Genomic DNA, 12,042 nt, shown 5'->3' on the forward strand with positions numbered 1-12,042 from the left:
TTCACTCTTCAGTTTCTGCACAAACACACTGATGTTAGGAAGCCTTCTCAGAGGTATGGATAAGAAAATTGATTAGATATCTTTTTCATATCTATTTGAAATACTCAGAGCTTTATCCGTAATCTTCCAAATGATAATTTGACCTGGTGCTCTTCTACGGCTGTGGGATTATTATTTTTTTGGCATTTCTACAAAAAAAGCTGCAGAATTCATAAAGCAGTCTCAGCTTCTCATGAAATTTTGGGGCCTGACTCATTGCCCTGCATAAATAGAGGAAATGGAAACATTCTCCCTGACTTTACTGGAAACACTCTCACTGACTTTAGTGCCTTTGGGTCATTGTAACAGCTATATTAACCAAAGCTTAACCAATTAGTCAAGTCCATATTAAACAATGCATTCCCTGAATAGCCCACAACTTTGACAGGCAAAGAGAAAAACTTAGATTGGGCTTTTTACCTACCTAACTGTAGATATAAACCCAGATGTGTTACTTGAGTGTAAAGAGCCTGAGATACACATCTTTCCAGATTTATTTTGATGCCAACAAAAATATTGATTACTCTTCCTAGTTTTGGTGATTCCTGTTCCCCTGGATTGGGCCACAATATACCATTTCCCAAATGGTCACGAGTGCATTTTGCACTTAGTTTGTGCAGGCCAGTCTTCATATAATCAAGGATAGCTCAGATATGGTCTTCATAAGGAGTCAAAAAGAGATAAAACTATTTACTTGGATGAGTTCAGATCAGGACAGTTTCTCCAAACCCAGGATGAGGCCGGGTAGCTGTCAGCGACGCACGAGATCTGCTTGAACAACAACTGCATTGTTACTTCAGGCTTTCCTGCAACAAGGTGACACAAGACAATTTCTGTCAACGCTTTGGTGTCCAAAACCTTTGTGTTTACATGGTAACCCTACATGTGGCCAGACCACGAGCTGCCTCTGTGGGTGCCAAACAACCCACCCGCGTGTCACTGTGGGAGCTGGCTGCAGGCCTCAGCCCTCCTCCTTCCTCCATGCCCCACATCTTGGGGCTGTGGACAAGTTGAGGGGAGCAGCCACTTCTCTGTATGGGCATGGACAGACCAAAACAGTGAAAGGGCCGAAATTGGAAGTCTTGACTTCTGCTTTTCTGCCTGACAGCAAGGATTTGGCCTGGTTGCTTGGCTCACTTGGCTGCTCATGTACCTGAAGCAACAGGCAGATGCCATAGCCACGTGGCAGCGCAGAGACAACCAAGAGCACCAGCCAAGCCCATGGGCAGGGGTAGCCCACACAGATATGTTGCACACCAAACAGCCCCCAGACGAACTGCACTAGCTCACAAATAGCATCAGGAAAAAACAAAAACAAAAAAAAGACACAGACCACAAAAAACTACTACCTAACGGGTGTGTTTCCTGTCACTGTGTCGCTACAGTAGTCACACATATTCTGGCTCCGTGGAGTTAGAGTGCAGCCACTGTATTTAACAGGGCTTCTAGGCCTTGTGGTTTTCTTTAGAAGTGTTAATTCCTTCAGTATATGACTAAGTTCTTTTACTCTGTTCCCCCTGTTGATGGTAAACTATGAGGAGGAGAAAAAAAACTAACAACTTCCTCCTCCAGTTTGATAAGCGGAGACTTCCTTGGTATTCCCCACCTCATTTCCATATCTTTTTTGCTAACAATGGAAGGACACAAGGCAAAAAATGTGATTCTCTTCACACAACACAGCGTTAAAGAAATCCAGGCATGGGGTCTGGAGAAGGATGTGTTTGTGGGTTGTGTTACTTGTGTTGGTCAGAGATAGAGGGCAAGCCTTCCATCTGCTATAGAGCCAAGGCTGGGACTGAACCAGCCCCACACTGGATGTCCTCTCACCAGCCCCGTGTGGCAGCTGGACCTCAACATTTCTTGCTGGGAGTCACCCCTTACTATATTAATTGTAGGGACATTCCCAGTGGTGCAGTTGTACCCATTTAATTAGGACTCAGGCTACCTTGCTGCACTCTACTGAGGTGTACAGGAGGTCAAAAATGCTCCCAGATAGCTGTTACAGAAAACATGAGACTTCATTATTAAAGGTAAAAACATCTAAATCAAAGTGCCTAAATAAGAGATGTTAGGAAGGAGCCTAGCAGTTGGTGAAATCAGATATTCAAATGCGTAGTCAGATACTCAAGTGTATTGATTTCCTTGAAAAATCAAGGGCAGTTTAATTCAATATCTAGTCAGAGATCACTCTGGAATTTAAGCCTCCTGAGCCCCAAATGGATGGAGAAAATGAATACTCAATTACATCTCCTCTTCTGTATGATACAATGAAAGGGAAAAACAGCAAATAAGCTCCATTTACATCAATAGCAAAATCTTAAGTAAGAGATCAAGATTATCCCTCCCAGACTTAGCCACATCTTTACAGGGATTGTTTTCTCACTTACTTCTCACGTACAAAGTGAATCTTTTTGTCATGACTGTATCATCATTTTCAGCATAAAATATATATATGCCAGACTGGTGCTGATGGTTGCAGAACTTTGATGAAATGCTGTGGAGCAAAGAAAAGGAAGGAAAAAGACAAAAGAAAGTATTAAAAACAAAATATTTTAGATGCAGTTAAGACTCATATATATGTTTGAAACAATTCAGTATCTTCTAATGATTAATCCAGACTAAATTATTTTATTAAACATTAATTCAGACAAAATGTAACTGTCTTAATAAGAGGATTTTTTTTTTCCTACAGTATTGATTTTATCCTGCAGTTTTTCTGTAACCTTCAATAGTTTGTGGAGTGCATATGGGCTGTAGGGTTGTGATTTTGTCACCAACCCATTGGAAGACAGGGTATATAATGCATTCTGGTTCAGATGCTAAGACCAGCAAAGGATTGTGGTCTACTGTGGTCAAACTGTCTACTCTCTGAAGGATTCCAGTGTTTATTTCTGGTTGGTATGAACAAATGTATTAGGAAATAACAATGAGATGGTAGGATCATGCAAGAGAAACCTCTCCAGATCGGATGCTCTGATGGAACTCAGAAATGAGATCATCATCAGAAGCTCAATGTCATTGAGACAAAGCACCAACCATCAAGACAGTTCTGCAGGAGGAAGGGCAGCCTTCTACCAGCCCCTATTCCTTTGGCCAAAAGGATGGAAATAAAGCAAGACTCTAACCCTGCTTGTGATGATGGAAACGGGGACTGCAGAGGACTTGAAGACTGATGCAGGACTGACCTGTTGAGCCAGGAATAGACAGAAGGAAGGGAATCTATCATCTTTACAAAGTTGGCATAAAATTTCTGTACTTTTGGCTAGGTCAGGATGGTTGTCAGACTTAAATGGGAGATTTGCAGTTCAACACTAGAAGAGCACTTCAGAAAAATTCATTTTAGCTTTAGTTGTTGACATTTTACATGCACACATTTTGGCTGAATGCTAACAAAAACTGAGTAGCAGACATCCACTCAATTTTAGTATGAAATGCAAGCAGTCATATCAGGGAGTTTTAAATAGACAGAAAAAAAGACAGTCCATACTAGCAATTGCAAAATAACAGAAAGCAATAACAAGCTTGGAAAAAATCTAGAGAATTAAAACCAGGGTGTTTCTCATTAAGCAAGATACTTATAAATGAACTAAGACACCAAGTATCGCCATGCAATTAAAAATCAAGAAAAATCACATAGAAGCCACTGGGAATTTTGCCTTCTGACTAAGATAGCATCTCTGTATCAAGTTACTCACTTTTGAGTGTCTTCATCTGAAATGACCTTAAAGATATCCCTGAAATCAGGGATTTTTTAAAAAAAAAAAGATTAAAAAAAAAGATGCCTTTTACATTGCCTCAAAATAGATGCCAAAGGAAAGGGAAACCACAAATCACTTGCTGCTTTTGAAAACCTAGGCATTTAATTTCTCGTGAAATAACAAGAAAATCATTAAAAAAGAATGCCTTAGGTACCTGAAAATGTAAGAGGATGTGAGATAAATAATATAAATTTACCAGAGATCATTCTGTGTATGAAAACTCATTTGATCTTAGGAGGGAAGTGAAATTCTGCAGTGTTATAAAACACAGAGACAACAAAAGCAAATATAAAATGGAAATTTTGAAACAATCTCTGAAAACACAGAAGAGCACTGACAGGAATGATGAATCACTGAAACTTGAAATCAAAAGCCAAAGAGGAGGGCAGAGTTAATTAATAAAAGTTAATATGATCTTTAGGAGGAACAGTTTGATAAGGAAATGGCAGAAATCAAAAAAAGGGAAAAACAGGAAATGAAAAAGGATATGAAAGGAATAAAGTAGAAGTGTTGGGAGATAGGATTACACAGAAGTGAACTAAAATATGCAAAGATAGAATAAGGTTTGTGTTGACCTTTTTTGTGTTGTTTTGAGAAATATGTTTTAAAATCATGTTTGGATTTGCAGTGCTACAGCTTGTAGGCACAATCCCTCCACTCCACTCCCCCTTGCTGCTTCTGTGGAAAACTAAGCTAAATTAAACATTTGTCCCTTCCCATTCAAGCTCTGGGAGGGTGGTGGGGCTCTCCCCTGTCCAGCAGGAGGGGATCGTCTCCTCTGGGCTGCAGAAGCTATCCGAAGTGACTCACATATTCCAGGACAGCTGCACCTTACTGATTAATGGGGTTACCTAAGCTGTGTCAAGAGCTCTCAACATTGTTATTCTTGGCCCAGTCCATAGCACCTTCTTCTTATCTGTATTGAATTCACACCAGCTGCCCAATTGTCCGAGCAAAACTGACTCCTGGTCTTACCAGCAGTCAGGAGACAGTCTATGACGACTGCAAAGCAAATAAACTTGGCATTATCAGGCAAGGATGAGCAACTGCTCATGGTGGTCCCAGGAGACCTCATTTCCAAAATCAGTCTTGACCACAAAGAACAGACCTGCCGAGCCCACATCAGGCATGCAGATTAGTCACCAGCACCCACCCAGCACTATCAAAGTTTGATGACAGCCCTCACTTTATCAGCAGGGACAGAGTTCCTGTGGCCATTGCCAGGAGATGACAATTTACTGATCTGAACTGAGCTGTCTCTGAAGCATGCAGAGGTCTGACTTCAATACTCCATCTGATGCGGATGAAAAGGTCAGGCTGTTGCAAAGACGACTCAACAAGCTAGTGGATAAAATCAAGTGTACTAAAATACTATGAAAAGAAAGCTTAAGAAGTGCAATCAAAGCTATAACACAGGTTTAAGAAGATGATGAGAGATTTTAAGAATATGAGAAGAAATCAGCGCGGGCACATTAACTCCTGCCTAGCTCTTGCTTCATGTTAAAGATAAAACTTGACAAGAGCAGCTTGGCTTTTTTTTCACTAAGGTGAATAAGAGCTGTTACCTTGAAAGCCATGGGACTACTCTGAAAGAAACTCTGAAGGAAATTAGATAATGTTATCAAGAATTTAGAAAGCCTAGGGAATGGAGAAAACATTAGCCTTAAACAGGACTCATGCCAGAACTTCATTTTAGGAAATAACAGAAAAGGTAGATAACTAACAGGTTTATTCAAAACATGTTTTGCAACAGCGAAAGAATACATGACCTGGGTAATTAGCAGAACGGTATGTTTCTGTGGCACAGGCAGAGCCAAATAGATCTAAGCCTGGGAAACTACAGGGCCCTGGGTTTGGTTTGAGCAATAGCAAAGATACTGGGAACATCATCAAGAACAGGATGACAAAAGGGGAACATGAGATCCAGTGTGAAAACTGCAAAGGAGCTGTAATTGAGTAATTATCTCAAAGAGAATGGGAATGGCAAATTTCATATAACCTAAAGGGTTGCTGGATGCAACCCTTTAACTTACAAAAGGGTTTATTCTGAAGTGGAGAATAAAGTGATTCTATAAGCTATCTATACAAACTGCTGCTGAAAGCCAAACTAATGTTTGAGTACCTTTTGTTAACATGTCTTTATCACCTGGCTCATCCACATATTAAAAAATACAGAGAGTATGAAATATGGAAAATAATCTGTTCAAATGAGACACTAAGAGGAAAGATTTGGAATTATAACAAAATATTCCAGTACCTGCGTCCATCTGCACTGTAACTTTGCTTACATGGAAACATTTTTTGGGAAAAGAGCCACATGCATCTAACTGGTGGATATGCTGTAAAGTTAACTTCGAAGCAAAAATCTTCTTCACCAATTTCAAAATCTTCTCTAGAGTCAGTTATATTTATAAATCCCTTTTCTGAAAAAGAGAGAGTATTGATATCGTGATAAAAAGGCTGGATTGCTTAATGAATGAATTTTGATATCTGTATGTTTTTCATTTTGGTTATCACACACACACACACAAAAGGCACCATGTTACATCACAAAAGGCATCCTTTTAATCAAAAGATAGTGCTTCAAAAATAGTATTGCAATGATGTCTCTCTGTTCAGCTCCAGACAACTGATCTGGGTCTGTGTGATATCTGCTAGAGCTGTGTTTTCTGTCAGACCGGAGCACTTCCAAAACCCTCTGACACTTTTTCCCCACCCACCCTACAGAACCACCGGACCAAGTCCATGAGTTTTTTGTTTTGTTTTATGTGTGTTTTCTGGGCGTTAACAGCTACGTCTAACAGGGAAAAAAGAACATGTGGAACCACCAGCTTAATCAGATGTTGATATTCATTCTTTCTCCTTCCCTGAAATGAGCTAAAGATTTTGCAGATCAGCCTTACAGCTGCTCATTTGTTTCTCCATCTCATTAGAAGTATTTGATGAAAGACAACAGGAATGTGAAAAAGTGTTCTGAAGGTGTGGGTGAACCCTGTGCTGCTGCTACTTTCCCTGCTAGGGTGGGACTGGTTTCACCTAGTGGTCCTGTCTGAGGTTCAGTGACCCACCTAAGCTACCTGTTTGGACCTCAGTGGAATAAGATAGTCATGTCCAGATATATCCTATAGTGATATAAAAGATAACAAAGATGTACTGAAATGCTCTTTGGAAATACCTGCCTCATGCCACCGGCAGCTGGAACAACGTGAATCATTCCTGGGGCTAGATGTCTCATGAGGTGAAATGAATCCCAACCAAAGAGACTGAACTACACTTGTAGGAGGACATGGTCCATCGAGGCATCAGCAGAGCTAAGGATCAGCTCCAAAAAAATAACAGAATCATACATGTTGGAAGTGACCTCTGGAGATGTCTAGTCCAGCTCCTGCCCAAGGCAGGTCCAACTAGATGAGGAGCCATTTCCAGTTGAGTTTGGGTGTCTTCAAGGAAGCAGATGCTAGAACCTCTAGGAAACTTGTGACAGTGTTTAATCAGGCATGTGGTGAGAAAAAAAAACAAACACCTGCACTGTAGAAATATGACTGGACTGAGATTTCTCTTTAGAGTGTTTTTCTTTTGGTTGTAACACTATATTGTGTTTGGCGTGTTTTGTGTCTAGCTTCACTGGTTTAAAAAATACAATCTGGAAACTCCCATGTAAACCACAAAAATATCAGTATTTTAAAACAAGAAGCAATTCCTTTCATGACTGTTCTCCTCCTTTTTAATATTGAGGGTTTACTTGCTTTATAGATTGGACCTTTGTCTTTTCAATGCTCTTTTGGACTTCATCTTTCCAAATACAAGGTCATCGGTATGCATGCTGTTAACAGCACAGCTGGCCAAGAGTAAAGGCTTTCTCCAGAGTGCACACAGGGATCTTGGAGCAGGGCATGACATTTCTTTGGAAAAGAACTCAGAAAATGTAGTGTTTTTTTTTTTTTTTTTTTTTTTTTTTTCCCTTGGCTTACCATTTTTTGGGCATGTTTAAGCATATTTCTGCCAAAGAAATAGTGAACATTATGTAGTAATAACAGAGAGGTGAGCTGAAATTCTTGAGACTGAAACCAAAGTTTCCATGTTTCTGTATTTAGTTTATTTGTTTATTTGTTTGCTTTAAACCTAATATGTGTTGGAAAATAGCTTGCATATTCCTGAATCTAGATTGCACAGTGCTAATAATTCTTTATTCAACACCAGTGCAGATTGAACATAAGAACTGCAGAAACAAAGAGCCTTGCAGCTGCAGTTGTTGGCATAATCACTGTTATGCTTTAAAGTGACCTAAACATCCCTGCTTGATCTGACCAACTGCACAAGATGAGATAAGTTGGTGAATTATCAAGCAGCAAAGAGCAAACCAGAGCTGTCTTGCTGCAAGAGGTTATTAGAGCATAGAAGACCACCTGCCAGTGTAGTCATGCTAGCCAAGCTCCCCAGGCAATGCAGAGTATCCCAAAGAAATCAGGCTTTTTCTTGGTAAAGTTACATCGTGACCATTCTCAGTGTAGCTACGGGATGCTGATCATTTCTGATATTGCTACTCTGTGACATGGCCGTCAGAATTAAGTTCCTATATATATCACTGTTGGAATTGAACCTCGAGTGATAGCACAGATCCACACCAGCAATGGTTGCCATTAATAAATTAGGCTAAAAGCTGTGGTGGATCAGAAGCATTGCATACGATGTCCCTATATAACCTTGGAGAGAGAAACACAGCTGATAGCAAGGGACAGCAACAGCCCCCCACTTTAATTCACCACAAAATTAAACAAAAAGATTTCTTCATCAGAAAAGCAAAGGAGTCCCCAGCGGTTCTGTTGGCCTAAGGGGATTAAAGAGAGTACGTCTACCACAGTTTGATGTACCCCAGTCAAAAATGCAATGAAAACAATATTTCAATTAAAAATGGCATCACTCTGAAAGACAACCTTCCATGGAGAGTAACTCAAATATCCCCGATCAATATGATGCTTACTCAGACCTGAGAGTTAGGGGATCCAAGAAGCCAGTATTTCTGAGGTGGGCAGTAGTACTAAGAAAGAAGGTCTCAACCTACCTCTACACTGTCCCTCTCAACCCTACTTTACTGTTTACTAAGAAGTTATGTCTAAAAAAACATGCCCAGGTATCCTGCTCAGTTCCTGTAAACCCTTACAGAACTTCCTGCTCAGAAGTAGGCAGAAGCTGAAAAGAGGATATTGCACAGGGAAACTCATTTCTGAAGAGACCGGGGTAAGTGTTCTCACTTCCTACCATCCCCGGCTTAGGTGTTGTCAACTCTGAGAGCAACTGCATCTAAAGTCAGCCCCATGGTCGCTGCTTCAGAAAGCCGTGTCCCTGGGGCTGGACATCCCAGCTCCATGCATGTCCATCAGAAAATGTATCCCAATACATACTTCAGCAGCACGTCTACAGCTTTTTTTTTTTTTTTTTCTTTTTCCTTATTTCCAGTTCTATTCCTATTTAGCGTATTATTTCCACCAAATTATTTCCACCAAATCAAGCTTTGCTGCTGAGGCTGTTCTGGGCTAGCTGTAAGGCTGCTGGCTTTTAAATGGACATGTTGCCTAAGTAGGATGATGTTTCCTTTGGTATGCATTAGATTTTCTGAATTTTCAGACATTGTGTAGCTTGGTGCTAGGAGGATGGTTCGTTTCAGTACCTGGAAAATAGGAGACAGGTAGACCAGCCAGTAACACTGCAGAAGTTGTCTCTGTAGCTTCAGGTTTTCCATCCTATCCATCGTGGCTGCAGCAGCATTCCTGCATGGCAGTTTGCCAGCTCTGTCATCACGAGCTGTTCATGGGATCTCTGTGCTTACATTCACAATTCATGCAAAAAAAATCATTCTGCTACCAGTTCCACAGGTTACGGAGCCAAAATTCTTCCCCAGGTTTACTTTTCCTTAAATTATTGGCAAGTTCAAATGGCCACTTGTCAGTCACTCCCTTGCCATAAGATGAAGCAAAAGTCCTCTCTCTTTTGCCCTGCATTTTGGGTGAGAAAGCCCACCACCAAGAGCCTTGCAATTGTTTGATTGCTTCCCAGTGGACCCAGATCAGACCTGATACAGATTTTCTGTGTTCTTTTTCTTTTTCTTTTTCTTTTTCTTTTTCTTTTTCTTTTTCTTTTTCTTTTTCTTTTTCTTTTTCTTTTTCTTTTTCTTTTTCTTTTTCTTTTTCTTTTTCTTTTTTTTTTTCTTTTTCTTTTTCTTTTTCTTTTTCCTTTTCTTTTTCTTTTTCCTTTTCCTTTTCCTTTTCTTTTTCCTTTTCCTTTTTCTGTACTACAGCAATGAGTGCCTGAAGAGACCGTGCTCATAGGTGGGGTGGGGGTTCCCTATGCGGGTTATAGGGAGGTGTAGTGGGAGGATGTACTGAGGAGAAGACCAAGGTGATGACTACAACATCCCAAAGGCCATGGTGGAACATTGACATTTCTGCCTCACAGCAGTTGAGACCAGCCACTGGTCATTGCAGACTCTGGCCAGGCTAATACACAGAGCACCAAGAGCTGAACATGGGGCAGGTCATGCATTTTATATTCTTGGCCAGCTCCAGAAATGGTGTTTTCTGCAGGGCTTTACCTTCAATTGTTTGTACCTGCTCTGCAGATGCCTACATCTGAGGTGATGGCATAGGGGTTCCCCTGCCCAGGAACACCAAGGCATGGCTCCCTGCTGCTTTGTGTCCCCAAAGCTGTTGTGTCTTTGTGTCGTGCTGGCTGGGAGTCACCTACAATAACACGAGCCAAATCCCAGCCTGTGCTTTGAGAAATAACACTGAAACAATCGTGTGGGCTAGACCTCCAAACAGTGCCAGTTCATTTCACCTCTAAAAGCACTTTAATCCTAATGTAATGGGAATTATTTGGAAAGCAATATATATTAAAAAAAAAAAAAAGTTCATTATTTTCAGATACCTGCATGACTCAGTTCAGACTAATCTCTTGGCTTTCCTAGGCTGCCAGTAAGTGCAGACAGGATTTTTCCTGAGAAATCACTACAAACACATGCCGCACACCTGCGAGCAAAGATCTGCCATATAGAAAATAAAGCAAAGCAACCAGCCAAGGGACAGAATTAACGCCAGGGATGGAATTACCTAAAACTGTAACCAGAGCAGTTTGGTTCGGATGCGCTGTAGAGGAGCAGGTATAACGTCCACTGTCGCCTCGTTCTGCTGCTGAAGCAAACACGTACTGGATCCGGATAGCCGAGTGGTCTGTCAGATACTCTAACCCATCAAACCTACGATCCTGGTGTTCAACAGAGATTTCCAATTATGCCATTGATAGTGCCCAGTATTACCCATTTTTTAAAAGTCCCCTTTTTTTCTTACCTGCTGCACTTCTTTGTTTTCAAAAGACAAATTTATTCTGAATTTATAGTTACGATAAAGAGCTCTGCATCTGATCAGCAATGGTTCCCCGACTTTGAGGAGTAATTCAGGTAGAGGTGCTGCTTGTCTTTCATTTAAATCTACAAAGCAAAACATAGGCACTGAAACAACAGCTGTCACGCTGCCTAGAACAATGCTCATTTAAATCAATATTTGTTCTTCTAATACTTTACAGACATCCATTATTATATTGTAATGACAATTAAAATTTGAGGAAATTACTCATTAACCATGAAATCAGTAAATTTGATGGATTTAGATGTCTCTACCCAAATGTTTGTCATAATCTACAAGCTATGTTAGGGCACAGTTTAGCACAGAGTTTAGTTCAAGTCAGCTTTATTTAAAAACAACAGATAAACAAAACAAAATTTATACGTTTTAAGAATGTTTTGAAGTACATTTCACTATGACAGACTCCTAAAAGCATGCAGAAATGAATGATAGCTGTTTAGAAAGCATAGAAGGGCAAGACATTTTTTACAGAGACCACAGATAGCTGTTAGAATTTCGGGTTAAACACAACCCAGAGCAATCACAGGCACTGTTAGATTTGTTCCAGTGGTTATGAACAAATAGCTGAGTCCAGAAACTGTACTCGGATGAGCTCCAGTGGCAGGGTCCAGCTCATGCATGAATATAGTCTAGAGGGTAGTTACCTATAGTAAACAGGCTGGTGCATTCTCTGCCCAGGTCATTAGCTGCACAGCACCATATATAACTTTGGAATAGTCCTCTCTGACTTAATTCATGTTGTACCTTCTGTATGCCATCTTTTCCTCTATTTCCTTCATGCACTTTATTAAGGCAACTGCAATTAAAAGCACAATTATTCATTGACT

At 40.4% G+C, this 12,042-nt stretch overlaps 1 protein-coding gene across 2 annotated transcripts in view; it reads right to left on the bottom strand.

Moving 5' to 3' along the window:
- Positions 1-12,042, bottom strand: part of FLT3 (fms related receptor tyrosine kinase 3) — a 40,621-nt gene that overhangs the window by 12,036 nt on the left and 16,543 nt on the right. For both annotated transcript variants that reach the window (XM_068672256.1, XM_068672249.1), the window contains exons 6-11: positions 11,860-12,011; positions 11,141-11,280; positions 10,904-11,057; positions 6,055-6,220; positions 2,427-2,533; positions 734-845 (exon numbers count right to left, since the gene is read on the bottom strand). In XM_068672256.1, coding sequence (XP_068528357.1) covers positions 734-845; positions 2,427-2,533; positions 6,055-6,220; positions 10,904-11,057; positions 11,141-11,280; positions 11,860-12,011 — 831 coding nt within the window. The remainder of the gene's footprint in view (positions 1-733; positions 846-2,426; positions 2,534-6,054; positions 6,221-10,903; positions 11,058-11,140; positions 11,281-11,859; positions 12,012-12,042) is intronic.

The sequence above is a fragment of the Anas acuta genome, chromosome 1 (assembly GCF_963932015.1).
Source record: "Anas acuta chromosome 1, bAnaAcu1.1, whole genome shotgun sequence".
NCBI lineage: Eukaryota > Metazoa > Chordata > Aves > Anseriformes > Anatidae > Anas > Anas acuta.